Source organism: Urtica dioica, chromosome 6 (genome assembly GCF_054948205.1).
Source record: "Urtica dioica subsp. dioica isolate 48M chromosome 6, U.dioica_male_clone48M_v1_H2, whole genome shotgun sequence".
NCBI lineage: Eukaryota > Viridiplantae > Streptophyta > Magnoliopsida > Rosales > Urticaceae > Urtica > Urtica dioica.
In genome coordinates this window covers 7,874,523-7,888,300 of record NC_142761.1, presented here as the reverse complement: position 1 = coordinate 7,888,300, position 13,778 = coordinate 7,874,523, and the positions used below count along the sequence as shown (strand labels likewise).

At 38.2% G+C, this 13,778-nt stretch overlaps 2 protein-coding genes across 2 annotated transcripts; both read left to right on the top strand.

Moving 5' to 3' along the window:
• The first annotated feature begins 1,610 nt into the window (after positions 1-1,610).
• LOC149393238 (protein LIKE EARLY STARVATION, chloroplastic) lies at positions 1,611-4,915 on the top strand. The gene is made up of 4 exons (XM_089617061.1): positions 1,611-2,288; positions 2,661-3,298; positions 3,638-3,828; positions 4,210-4,915. Exons 1-4 carry the CDS (start codon positions 1,832-1,834, stop codon positions 4,583-4,585), a joined length of 1,662 nt encoding a protein of 553 aa, XP_089473187.1. The 5' UTR covers positions 1,611-1,831; the 3' UTR covers positions 4,586-4,915.
• Positions 4,916-7,933: 3,018 nt separating this feature from the next.
• Positions 7,934-10,158, top strand: LOC149393237 (2-methyl-6-phytyl-1,4-hydroquinone methyltransferase, chloroplastic-like). The gene is made up of 3 exons (XM_089617593.1): positions 7,934-8,549; positions 8,980-9,286; positions 9,778-10,158. The coding sequence occupies exons 1-3, from the start codon at positions 8,008-8,010 to the stop codon at positions 9,931-9,933; spliced, it is 1,005 nt and encodes a 334-aa protein (XP_089473719.1). The 5' UTR covers positions 7,934-8,007; the 3' UTR covers positions 9,934-10,158.
• The last annotated feature ends 3,620 nt before the right edge of the window (positions 10,159-13,778 follow it).

Here is a 13,778-nt window from a genome sequence, read left to right as displayed (position 1 = left end):
TAAATAAACCGGTCCGGTCCGGTTTAACGGTTTTTTTTAAAAAAAAACCGGACCGGACCGTTTACATTGAGTAAACCGGACCGGACCGGACCGGGGAAAAAAAAAACCGTTTTAAACCGGACCGGCGGTTTAAAAATCCCCGGTCCGGTCCGGTTTACGGTTTTTACGGTTTTTTTGCGCCGCCCTACAATGCAGTGTTTGCTTGTGACCAAAAAAACTGCAGATGTTGAGTTGAGTTGAGTTGAGTTGTGCTAGTGTACGAATGACTTTTTGGCCTTTGGCATTTTGGTATCTTTTGTTTGCTTGTTTGTGTGATTGTAAAGAGAAATTTCATAAAAAGCAGACCTCTTGAGTCTTGAAGTATCAAGAATGGCCACCTAATCCTAAAATATTTGGTTTTTGACAAAAAAAATAGTTATAAATGTCATTCAAATGAAATTTTATCATAATTCATCGTATTCTATTGTATTCTGTCATAATTTATCGTATTCTGTCATAATTCATGGCAATTTTTTTCGTAATCTATTTTAATTTTTTTTTTAAATTTCATCGTAAAATAAGTATAAAAGTGTTGAAAGGACAAATTTATCTGTGTTTATTTTTTTTATTTTTTTTTTGTTAATAGTTCATTTTTAAATATTTTGCAATTAGGAAGTTAATCTTTGATATTTTTCTGTTTAAGATTTTACATTATCAAATTTCTTATTGTAAATTGGGTTTTGAAGCTTGAGGAGGAACAATAATTGAGGTGTAAACGAAACCAGATGAGTGATGCTTTTTCGAATTTCGAATATAGTAGTTGGACTATATATGTGTCTTGTGGATCCTCGATCCCAAACAAAGAAAGAAGGTCTCATGTGAATTGAATATGTGACGAGAAGTGAACGACAAACAATTGATAAAAAAAAATGTAGAGATTGTAGATAATTTGAAAAAAAAAAGGAATATAAATAAATAACTAAGTCACAAATATTCCTACAAACGATTAAAAGTGTAATTTTATTTCCGCAAATCTCAATTATTTCCTTATTTATATTTGTAGTTGTACTTGTAAGCTTGTATTGTAAGTTGTAACTACGGATTCTTTAGAAGTGGTTTACATAAAGAATTTAAAAGTAGCAAGGAAAATATTTAGGAGGATACAATTAGTTTAGTAGCAAGGAAAAAAAAAAGGATAAATGGACACAATTATCAATTTTTTATTACTTAAAATGGTTAATTTATTATATTCGCTTTTACGGTAACATGTCGCTTTTATCAAGAGTTTAGTAGAGAAAAGCGACAAAAATGTCATATTCTTCTCTTTTTTTAATGTCATTGTATGGACAAATTGTCATGTCGTTTTTCTGTAGTAGACGACACTCAATTAATTCCAGCTGAGTTGTCTTCGCGCCGACCGTTAATTCAGATTCAGTCACATCCCACGAAATCTTGTATCGGCTCCACCAATTGCCACGTGTACGTCCCATATTACGAGATTCACGTACTTCTCGAGAACTAGGTTTGAGATACCAAGAAAAAAAAAAAAAAAGAGAGAGATACCAAGAATTAATAAATCGCTTAAAATAAAGAAGTTCTTCTAATCGAACCGTTACAGTGAATCAAGGTCAGTGAAAAAAAAAAAATAATAATAAAAAAAAAAACCCTGAGAATCTCCAACATTTCTTCGACCCTACGGAAGGGCTAACCGTTCTGATTACCCGAAATGTATCAGAATCCCAAAAATACCCCTAGTCATTTCCCAAGAGCTTCGAAATCACCAAACATTTTATAGCGCCACAGCTTCGCTTACACAGTCACAGCGCGCTCTCTCTCTCTCTCTGAAACAACAATGGCATCTCAGCTCGGAGCAATCTCATACTCCGCCGTGATTCCTCGATGGATGCCGGTCGGTCGATCGTCGGCGAAGTTAGGCCCTTTCAGGCTCGGAGCCACCACGAGCGGCGGTGGAGGAGGCTCGTACCTCGACATGTGGAAGAAAGCGACGGATCGAGAAAAGAAGACGGCGGATTTTCAGAAGATCGTCGAGAACTCGGAGGAGATGGGAAATATTGGCGGAAGCGATGCTTTACCGGAGTTGGAGAAGAAGAGCGAGGAGTTTCAGAAGATTCTGGAGGTTTCGAGAGAGGAGAGGGACCGAATCCAGAGATGGCAGGTCGTCGATCGCGCCGCCGCAGCAATCGCCGCGGCTAAGGAGGTTCTCGAGTTGAGCGCACCGCCGAGAGAGGTTGATTCCGGCCAGTTGATGTCCAGTGGAGCTGGAGCTTCTACCGAAAGCTCCAGAAAAGGTTATAAGTCGTTAAATCTCACAAAATTTTGCTGTTTCTGTTGACTACACTGGATTCATTGTTGAAGATATTTTAGTGTGATTTGTTAAGTGTAGTATGATAGTTTCATCGTGGAGAGAAACGTGTAATTTTGCTTGAATTGGGAGAGAACGAAATGGCCTTTTCTTAATCCCACTGAGCAGAATAACTTATTCTGTATTTACAGGTTGAGTCGAATTTGTTTCCGGTTCATTTCTTGTTCTTATGTGGCGGAATTGGTTGTCAGTCTTGGTTAATGTGTCTGACTAAGTTCAAAGATTAACAAAAATAATTGAGATGCTGTATCTGTGGCGATTCGGTCTGTTGATTGTAATTTGTATCTGAACATTACAGGAAAGAAAAGTTGGAGCAGAATTGTCACTCCTTCGGATCCTTCACGTAATGGAATTCCAGGTCCTGACTTTTGGTCTTGGACTCCCCCCGAAAGCGAGAGCGTTGACGTAATTTCTGAAGATCCACAATTGGAATTAAAACCTTTGGCCAGTCCAGATCCAACTCCAAGCCTACCAGTCGCGAAAAAAGAACGCTCGCTGGAGATTCTCTCACTCCCGTTTGAGAGCAAACTAAAAAAGAAATACCCATCACTACCCCCTCTACAGTCCCTAATGGAGGTCCAAGCGGAGCAAGAGACTGAATCATTATCCCAGGAAGAGGAACACGAAGTCAGTTTTCAATCTTCGGAGAATGCCGCGGAAGCGGTTCATGCCCTCGAGGAGGAGGTAGTGCCTTCCGGAGTGACAGAAGACGGTACGAGGTGGTGGAGAGAGACGGGGTTCGAGCAAAGACCCGACGGCGTGATTTGCAGGTGGACAGTGACTAGAGGCATCAGCGCCGACCAAACTGTCGAGTGGCAAGAGAAGTTTTGGGAGGCTTCGGATGAATTCGGGTACAAAGAGCTTGGTTCGGAGAAAACAGGGCGCGACAAAACCGGGGGTGTTTGGCGGGAATACTGGAGGGAGTCTATGGGACAGGTTCGTTAGGATTCAAAACTTTGTCCCGAATTTTTAAATTCTGTTACTTTAGGTAGTTCGTGCAATTACCCAAGAATATAAACCATAGAAAACACAATGAAGTACAATGGTTTTTAACTCCTAGACGTCGTAGAATTCTTTTTTTAGTTTGTCTCATATGTACTTCCTATGGTTGGGTATAAATTCTTGTCATGGGTTTGTTTCCCATGGAGCCAAAACCTTGGCCCACATGAGTGTCTGCCGGCTGATCTACCACATATTAAATTCTCGTTACATAACCTCACCTTTTAACATTTTCATAAACGAATCTGAACGAAGAGTTCCGAACTATGTTTGCAGGAGAAAGGGATCGTGCTCCTCGAGAAGACAGCAGACAAATGGGGAAAGAATGGCAATGGAGACGAGTGGCAAGAGCAATGGCACGAACGCTACAAATCCTCCGGGGAAGCCGAGAAATCGGCTTATAAATGGTGCAGTATTGACCCGAACACGGAGCTCGAAGCTGGCCACGCTCATATATGGCATGAGAGGTACTACCCAATTGTTATTCATCACATAAGGTTGATATCGAAATCAAAACGGCAGTGGGAGAAAAATCTTCATAATCTTATAAATTTTGTTAAAATCTATTTACGTTAATGATGTAAAATCTTTATCATGCTCCTTCAAGGTAGTTGATTTTACCGATGTTCGCTTTAGCTCGTTTTGGCTGTAGGTCCTTCGAGGTAGTTGAACCCTCACATAGGTCCATCTATCTTTTTTTTTTTTTTTTTTTTTGAAGGCAGCTTTGCTGCAATGGGGATTGAACCCATGACCTCCACACAGGAGGTGGTGTGGAATTACCACTAGGCTATCCTAGGTACTACATAGGTCCATCTATCTAAACACGAGAATGAAATGAGTTGTTGCAGATGGGGCGAAAAGTACGACGGATACGGTGGGAGTTCCAAGTACACTGACAAGTGGGCGGAGCGGAGCGAGGGAGACGGGTGGACCAAGTGGGGAGACAAGTGGGACGAGGGTTTCGACGCGAACGCTCATGGGGTGAAGCAAGGAGAGACGTGGTGGGAAGGGAAAGGAGGGGAGCGATGGAACCGAACTTGGGGCGAGAGGCACAACGGCTCCGGGTGGGTTCACAAGTACGGGAAGAGCAGCAGCGGCGATCACTGGGACACCCACGTCAACCAAGAAACTTGGTACGAGCGATTCCCTCACTTTGGATTTTACCATTGCTTTGACAACTCGGTACAGCTCCGCCAAGTTCCCAAGCCTTCTGATATGTCCTAAAGCCGATCATCGGCCTATAAATATTGTGTATAGGTAGATGATAGAGTTTTGAGTCTCGGTAATGAATAAATGTAATGTTCTCTCACACGAGATTAGGTGAGATCTATGAACTTCTAATATAGGGTCATAATGCTCAAACTTCTCTTGCTTGTCAAATTTGTGATTCTGGTCCACAATGAATGGGAGAATCAACTGTTGTGTTGAGTCTTAATGATTAATATTTTCTCAAATGGGAGGAGATCATGACCCCGTTTTCCGTAGTATTTTGAGTGAAGACAATGTACTTTTGTAATATTTTCTTTTGAAATGAGATGAGATCTATGAACTGCTGTACAGCCAAAAGTGCACGTAGTTCTCACGACTCTCTGGTATTGTCCCAATGAAGATTGTCATGACTATCAATTTTTTGAATCTACGAAATGACCACATTAAATATTAAAACTATAACAGTTTACAACTGCGTGACAGCCTCAATAACCTAAGAGAAAAAAAATGAGATACAGACGAGCAAGCAATTTGTCACGTTCTTTACTAAACCTGGCCTAACGGTAGCGGGACGGGACGGAATCCCCGCTACCGTTAGGCACAATAGCGGGAGCGGGAGTCCCGCTACTGCAACCGGGACGGGACGGGAGTCCCGTTAATGGGACTAATGGGATACGGTGATCCCGTTAGTCCCGGCCGAGGATTTTGTTTTTTTTTGTTTTTTTTTAATTTCGGCCGTTGGATCTTGCCGAAAAAATAGAGCCGTTTTAAAATATAGCCGTTTTAAATAGAGCCATTGGACTATTTCGGCCACTATTTTAATTTTTTTTTTTACCCATTTATTTCTAAAATCTATAAATACCCCCCATTTCATTCATTTTCTTCGCACATTTCTCTCAAACTCTCTCAATCTCAATCTCAAATTCTCTCAAACTCTCTCAATCTTAATCTCAAATTCTCTCAAACGCTCTCAATTTTTCATGGCATCCTCATCCCACAACCGAGGAGGTCGAAGGGGAAGAGCTTCCCGAGGTCAACAAATGCACCAATTTGAAGAAAATTGGTTGCACTTGTCTCAAAACGCCCCCGACCTAAACACCGAATACAGTTTCGATCCAAATTATGTTGCTACTACTTTCGGCCATTCGAAATTCACCGAAATTCCAAACACCCAAGTGTCATACTACCCTCAAATGGATCCCGAGCAAGCCTATCAAGCTCAAATTCCGTCATCCAAAGTGGCTTATGAATCATTTCAAGAATACGAGCAACATATGCGTGAATCCCAAAATCCAAATGAAGAACAAAATGACGATGAAACCCAAAATCCAAATGAAGAAGAGGAGGAGGAGGAAGAAGAAGACCTACCACCACCACCACCTCAACGTCGAAGTCAAAGTCAAGTTCCACGACCTCGACAACGTGAACAACAATAGGAGACACAACAACGACGACAACGACGAGCACGACAACAACCACCTCAACAACAACAACAACCACCTCAATAATCACAACAACAACCACGACGTCGTGCTAAGTCCGTTGTATGGACGTGGTTTGAAGAGGTGGTTCGAACGGTGAAAAAGCCAGAAAATGTCACAATTGTGGCAAAGTCTTCAGCGCTCATAACAAGAATCGGGACGTCGCTGTTGTGGAGTCATCACAGGCACTGCCAAGAGACGCAATCTGGAGCCTCGTCAAGCACTGTAAGCCACTTCGATCCTGTACTCTTTAGACGTGATTTAGTAGAATATTTTGTTTTCATCGATCAATCTTTTAGTCATATCGAATCTCAAGGCTTTGTTAGATTCATGAGTTCTATAATTCCAAACGTTCAAATCATGTCTAGGAAAGCCTTGAGATCCGATATCCTAAAATGGTTTTTAGGAGAAAAGAAACAAATGAAAGCCACAATATCATCTGGTAGGTATAGTGTAGCCTTAACCTCGGATATATGGATTGGTTAATCAAAGATGGATTTCATGAGTGTTGTAGTGCATAATATAGACGACGATTGGAACCTCAACAAACGTATCATAGCATTTAGGAGGATAGAAGGTTCTCACACTAGTCAAAACATCTTAGATATCATAGTTAGTGTTATAGCTGAGTGAGGTTTGACCAATAGGATTATCTCCGTAACCTTAGATAATGTCATAAGCAACAACGCCATGGTTAGAGAGTTAAAAGATAGAGTTTATTGTGACGATACCCTTTTGCATCAACGATGCGCTACCCATATCATAAACCTTATAGTTCAAGCTGGAGCCGCTAGTTATGACCCTTCCATCAACAAAATTATGTATTACATTAGTTGGATCAATAGTTCAACTTCTAGAGTAGACGAGCTTAAGAGACGCCTTAGACACAACGGTCCCAAGAGCGCACATTTCATCTAGATAACAAAATTAGGTGGAATTCTACATTTCTTATGTTGACCAACTTTTTATCCGAGCATTATGTCAATGTTATTATTTCTTACATTAACAGTGAACATGGCGATGACGTTATCACCGAATATGATATTAAGATGGCTGAATCATTTGTTTGAAACCGGAGATGGTCGAAACATTGACATTTGGTAAGGATTGGATTCAACATAGAAATCGAGCACAAGAAACATTCATGTGCTTTGATATTCTTGACGATTTTGAAGTTGATTTTGCAAATGTAAACATCAATGCTTAGTCTAACTTGTATAACTAAGGAATATCCCGGCCCTTGTCCGGGATAATTTTTCAAATAATTAACGAGGAAAGGGGTGCTCTTTTTCCTCACCATCGCACCTTTTTAGGGGGTCGGTGATGTTTTTTAAGAGGCCAATTTTTAAATTTACATTCTTCTTTATTCTTTTTTTCTACTCACTTAGTTTAAAATATTTTCAATTACATCATTCTATTTAATTATTTAAATTCTTTTAAAACTTTTTTTTTAATTTTTTTTCTTTTTTTTTCTAATGTCTAACGGGTCCGAATCCTGTTAGGCGGGGGCAGTGGCGGACCCAGGTGGGAGGCTCAAGTGGGCGGGGGCCCGCTACCGTCACTGGGCGAGGGCCAGTCCCCGCTAAGCCAAGTTTAGGAACCTTCACCGTTTCGTGCCTGTATCTGTGTCGACGACACTAGTAAATAAAAATTGTTGGCTTTCTATTCCTAAAGCAAAGCAACAAGTGGTCCACTTTCATCCATTACCTCGAGCCTCAAGTGCAAACCCCTACTTGTTTTTTTTGTCGTATTTCCACAGATATACCTCTTCAAAACCGCCTCAAAATTCAATTTGTACTTAGTAATTAACCCACTCTTAAACTCTTAAATCTTAATCACTTGAGCCATGGCCCACATACAGAGCATTCATATAACAAGTGAGAAAGAGACAATACCCATATCTTTCTTTGTGAGTTCTCTTTTCTTCTTCTTCTTCTTCTTCTTCTTCTTCCTCCAATGGTGATTCCAGTCCTCCACGGAGCCGAAAAGCTCAACCCCGCCACCATTTCCGGCCTCAACTTCAACCAGAGAGGCTTCGCACAAAAGGGTTTCTCAGTCTCTCAGTTCCGAAGGCAGAAAGCGAAAACTCTGGTGGTTCCGAGATGTAGTATGTCTTCGTCAAGGCCAGCCTCTCAGCTGAGGTTCATACAGCACAAGCAAGAGGCTTTCTGGTTCTACAGATTCTTGTCCATCGTATACGACCACGTCATAAACCCAGGTCACTGGACTGAGGACATGAGAGACGACGCGCTTGAGCCTGCTGACCTAAACGACAGAAAACTGACTGTCGTTGATGTCGGAGGAGGAACTGGGTTCACCACTCTGGGGATTGTCAAGCATGTGGACGCCAAAAACGTGACTATTCTTGACCAGTCTCCTCATCAGCTTGAAAAGGCTAAGCAAAAAGAGGCCTTGAAGGACTGCACTATTATTGAAGGGGACGCTGAGGATTTGCCTTTCCCTACTGACTATGCTCACAGATATGTCTCTGCTGGAAGGTAAACAACTTTTTATTTATTTATTTTTTAATCTTGTTTTGGGTGTGTGAATTGGGGTTTGAATGTTTGATATTGATGTTTTTCGAAAGAGGTAAGTGAAAATTAATATGGTGATTAAGTGAGGTGTGCGATGTGAATTAGGATCAGACTTGAACGGGGATACTGAATTTTTTATTTTTTGAATTTGAAAATTAGATTGCATGGGTGTACTGTATTGTTCAAATACCAATTCTCACTGAGCATGTTTTAAGTGGAAAACGAATTATTATTTAAATACTGGTTGTACATGATTAGAGGTAAGCAATGTCTTTCTCAAATTGAGACCCAAAATCTAAGTTGATATGCTTCAAAATAGTGTTGAAGTGGGAAATATAAACTTCATTTTTTGAGAGTAGTGTCTCATTGAGTTCGTGATGAGTTGGCGTGGCAGCATCGAGTACTGGCCGGACCCACAGCGCGGGATCAAAGAGGCGTACAGAGTGTTGAAGATAGGAGGGAAGGCTTGCCTGATAGGCCCGGTGTACCCAACTTTTTGGCTCTCCCGTTTCTTTGCGGACGCGTGGATGCTCTTCCCCAAGGAAGAAGAGTACATCGAATGGTTCAAAAATGCCGGTTTCATTGACGTCAAGCTCAAGAGGATCGGCCCAAAGTGGTACCGCGGTGTTCGTCGCCACGGGTTGATCATGGGTTGCTCTGTAACCGGTCTAAAGCCCTTCTCCGGCGACTCGCCTCTTGAGGTAAAGATCAGAGCTATGAGACCTTCCTCGGTTTTTCAAACATTTCGGATTTTGATAAATTGTCTATTTGCTGCCTCTTTATTCGATAGGCTGTTTCATTTTGGTTCGTGATTCCTTATAAGTTATATTTCGTGTTAATTTTAGGTATTCTATTGAGATTTCATGGTCGGGTTTGAAATGTCATCATTGCTGTGTTACTGTTGAAATTCCATGTTCCGGCTTGAAATACCATCATTTGGGCAATTCTCTACGTAAAAGATGGCATAATGGCTATATTGATATGATGTATGTGTATGATAAATAAGGACCATTTCAGAGATTTCTTCTTTAATCTTGGCAAAGTGGCGTAACTACAACAATTCAAGGGACAGATTGACTAGTTTATTAAAAAAATGTAGAAATGAGAATCTTACTTATATTATCTATATCCTTCGGTGTTCTTTGGACGATTTAAGGCTGACTCGATCCATTACTATTATTATTTTTTTCAGCTCGGTCCAAAGGCGGAGGATGTGAGGAAGCCCATTAATCCTCTCACCTTCTTACTCAGATTCATCCTCGGTACGATGGCCGCGACTTACTATGTTCTGGTTCCGATTTACATGTGGCTCAAAGATCAGATTGTTCCCAAAGGAATGCCTATCTGAAACAAGAAGAAAATGAAATAGGGACCATATCTACACCATTTACTTGAATTTAAGTGATTGTCAAACTTGTTTATTTCTCTTGGGCTATGGAAAATAGTGTTATACTGTCTTAGATTTTTGTGGGACCTGAGGAAATGGGTAGATTTCTTAAGGGTGTCCGTCTAATCTTTTCCAACTATACAAGTGCTTTGCTATTTATGATATGACTTTGCAGATTAAAAGATCGATTGCTCATTATAATCTACAAAAGAAACGGCATTCGGAGTTCAGACAAGGCTTTGAACTTTTCAAAGATTACAATAAAAGAAACGGCATTCGGAGTTCAGATACAATAAAAGATTGCATGGGTGTACTGTATTGTTCAAATACCAATTCTCACTGAGGCATGTTTTAAGTGGAAAACGAATTATTATTTAAATACTGGTTGTATATGATTAGAAGTAAGCAATGTCTTTCTCAAGTTTCCATGAAATTAATCATCAAGACCCATTTTTCTTGTTATGGCCGAGTGACTTAAATTCTTGTCATCATATGACAATGTCAAAAAACTTATTTATTGACATTCATTTCATCTTATATCCAAAAAGATAAAAATACCATTTAGACAATTTTCGTAAAACTTGTCTCGTTCTCGTTTTGACTTAGTTTCTAGTTTAAAAAATAACTATTTTGTATCGTTCGTTTTGGAAAAGTTAGGTTTAAATGTCTTCTATCGAAAACCTTAATTAACAAATATTTTTATGAAATAAAGAATATTTTCCGATTATTTTCAAATCAGTGCGTAGACCTGATTCGCTGGTCTGACCTATTTCCGATTTTCAGACTTTAAAACGTTTAATGTGGATTCAAAAATTATTATTTTGCATTGATTGTTTTTTTAAACGTTAGTTTTACATGTCTTCTTTTTTAAAAAGTAATAAAAAAAATATTTTCATGCAATACATAATATTTTATCATTATTTTACGATCGATCCACATACCAGTTTTTCACAAGTTTTTAAAATAAGATGTTACACTTGTTTTATTTTTAAGAAATAGTTAAAGGATGTTTTTAACAATGATGCCTTTACAAAAAGTGTCCAAATTTATTTTTTATAGTTACATTTTTTTACAGAAGTTTTTACAGAGTTTTATTTTTCCCCCGGAACCTTAGTAGCAAAGGGTATTTTAGTAATTTCACGTTGAATGTCGATTCTGAAAATTTCCAGAATCTAAAGTACGTCTTGAAATCCGTTTCTAAGCTGATCCCCGAAAATCTTTTTCGTCGATTAGGTTCCAAGCCGCTTAGCTTTTCCGAGCCGTTTAGTTTTCTCTAGCACTTTCCGAAATGGAGGTGAGAATAATCTCACTGCAACACGGATTTGTTCGAAAATAAATACTTTGACATGATCTGAATTAGATAGAGTGTGTGTTTTTATTTGTGTGATTTGTTTGGATATGTCTATTTTTTTGGACATGTCTGTTAGTAATATTATGTGAAAGGTTAATGATATGATATGATATGAGAGTTTAGTATGTGAAATGTTATGATATGATACATATGAGAGTTTAGTATGTGAAATGTTATGATATGTCGAGTTGATGATATGGTATGTTATATTGTGTTATGTGATGATACGTTGTAAATTGGAATATTTATAACATGTTCTTATTTGTAGCTATGTTATCATATATGTTTATTTTATATTTCATTCATTTATGTAACGAAAATAATCAAGTGAAAAGTTAAGTAAGAGAGTCGTACCGCTTCGATCTATGGAGGTCTTAAGGAGAATTTTTCGAGCCGACTTATAGGCCCAAATGGGGAAATTTCTCATATGTTATAAGTTTATATGATGGAGCGAAGTATGCAACCTTGCAACCTCAGTGACGACCCGACTTTTCGGACCGTCTTACTTCTACTTGTTTTCTAAACTTTAATAAATTCTTATAGAAAAATTGAAGGAATTTTTTTTTTCTTTTTAAAACACATCATACAAAGGTGAACCAAAATTTTAAAGATTTTAAAAAGAAACAAAAGCATTAAAGAAACATATAGATTGCATTTCAAAATATCTTGAGAAGTACTTAACAAAAACAGAAAATATGAGATACCGATTTTAAACCAAAGATAGTAGCAAAGTAAAACGTAATCCATAAAATAACTTTCAACGAACTAGAAAACCGTAACTTGTAGTGGAAAACATATTTTTTAATAAAGAAAACAAAACCATCAATTTATTTCTTAATAACTTATAGCGGAAGACTTATTTCGTGAATGGAAACCATGACCCGCCCTCTCGCTATCGATGCCGCTAGTCCACCCTTCTCAGTTCCTTGCAAGTTGTTTACCTACAACACAGACGTATATTTTTTTTTCGAAGAGATGAGCTTACTGAGTCAGCGAGAATAATATAAAGCTCACAAAAAAAAGAGTAATGCAATGCATGAATCGATTATTAGTATTTTAAAACTAATTTATGACTTGATCTTTCTTTTCTTGATTCTATCAACTTTTAGTTCGGGGTGCCCCTAGGGTAGTCGTACCAATTTCAGTGTACACTTTAGATACGAAGAGATGGGGGTTATAAAGTCCCACACTTCGCTCTATCTTTTAAACTTATTAGGGCCTCGGCCCGAGAAATTTCCCCATTAGAGCCTCGGCCCGGGAAACTTCTCCTTAATACCTCTCGAGGCGATACGACTCCCTTGCTTATCTCTATCTTTTCACTTTTAAGATAACATTACATACTGATATGACATGTACATAAAAACTTTAAAACATATGCTTATACAATACATGACTAAAAGAATATAAACCATGTACATTCTCAAAAATCTACTTTAACTTAACGCTTCATAGTTGACCAAACATAAATCTAACTACTACAATCAATCACACAATCAAAAAGAAAAACATACTCCAACATATAAAGCTTTAAACAAACTATAACATGAATTATAAATCATCATATTTATTTTTGAACTAATGTGTGTTGTAGTGAGATTATTCTAACCTGGATATCGAAAGTTACGATCGTAGATCGTCGAAGGAAAAGGACGTTCAAAACGACTTGGAACCTAATTGGGATAAAAAGCTACCGGGATCAGCTAAGGAAAGGATTCAAGACATACTGTAGGTTCTGGAAATTTTCAGAAACGATATTCAACATGAAATTACGAAAATACCCTTGGCTATCAGGGTTTCGGTGAAAAACTAAAACTCTGAGAAAACTTTTGTAAAAATTTAAGTACGTATAAAACATAATTTTGATCATTTTTTGTAAAGGCACCACGGCCAAAAACATCTTTAACTATTTGTTAAAAATAAAACAAGAATAACATCTTACTTTAAAAACTTGTGAAAACTGATCTGCGTACCGATTGGAAAATAATCAGAAAATATTCTGTATTTTATGAAAATATTTTTCGATTAAAGATTTAGATAGAAGACATATAAACGTAACTTTTCCAAAAAGAATCGATGCAAAATCACGATTTTTGAAACCACGGTAAGCGTATGAAAATTAGGCTATATAGCAATTAATTTGAGAAGACCACGAATTACATACCTAATTTTCTCAGTAGTGATGGAAGATAAAACCTTAATGCTCTTAAAACTAAAACAAAGTTATGAATGATCTTTTTGTTTGGTGGCTAGAGTTTAATTTTTTAGTGAAGGATGATGAATAAGGAAAGAGATGAAGAGGGAGAGCAAAGTGTGAGGCTTTCAAAATTTGTTAATCGAAAGAAAACTACTAACGCACAAAAGATCTATTTATAAAAAGCTTTGGGAAAGCCCTAACGTATACATTTTTTTTTATATGTATATATATTAATAACACACGTTTCCTTTTTCTACCGAA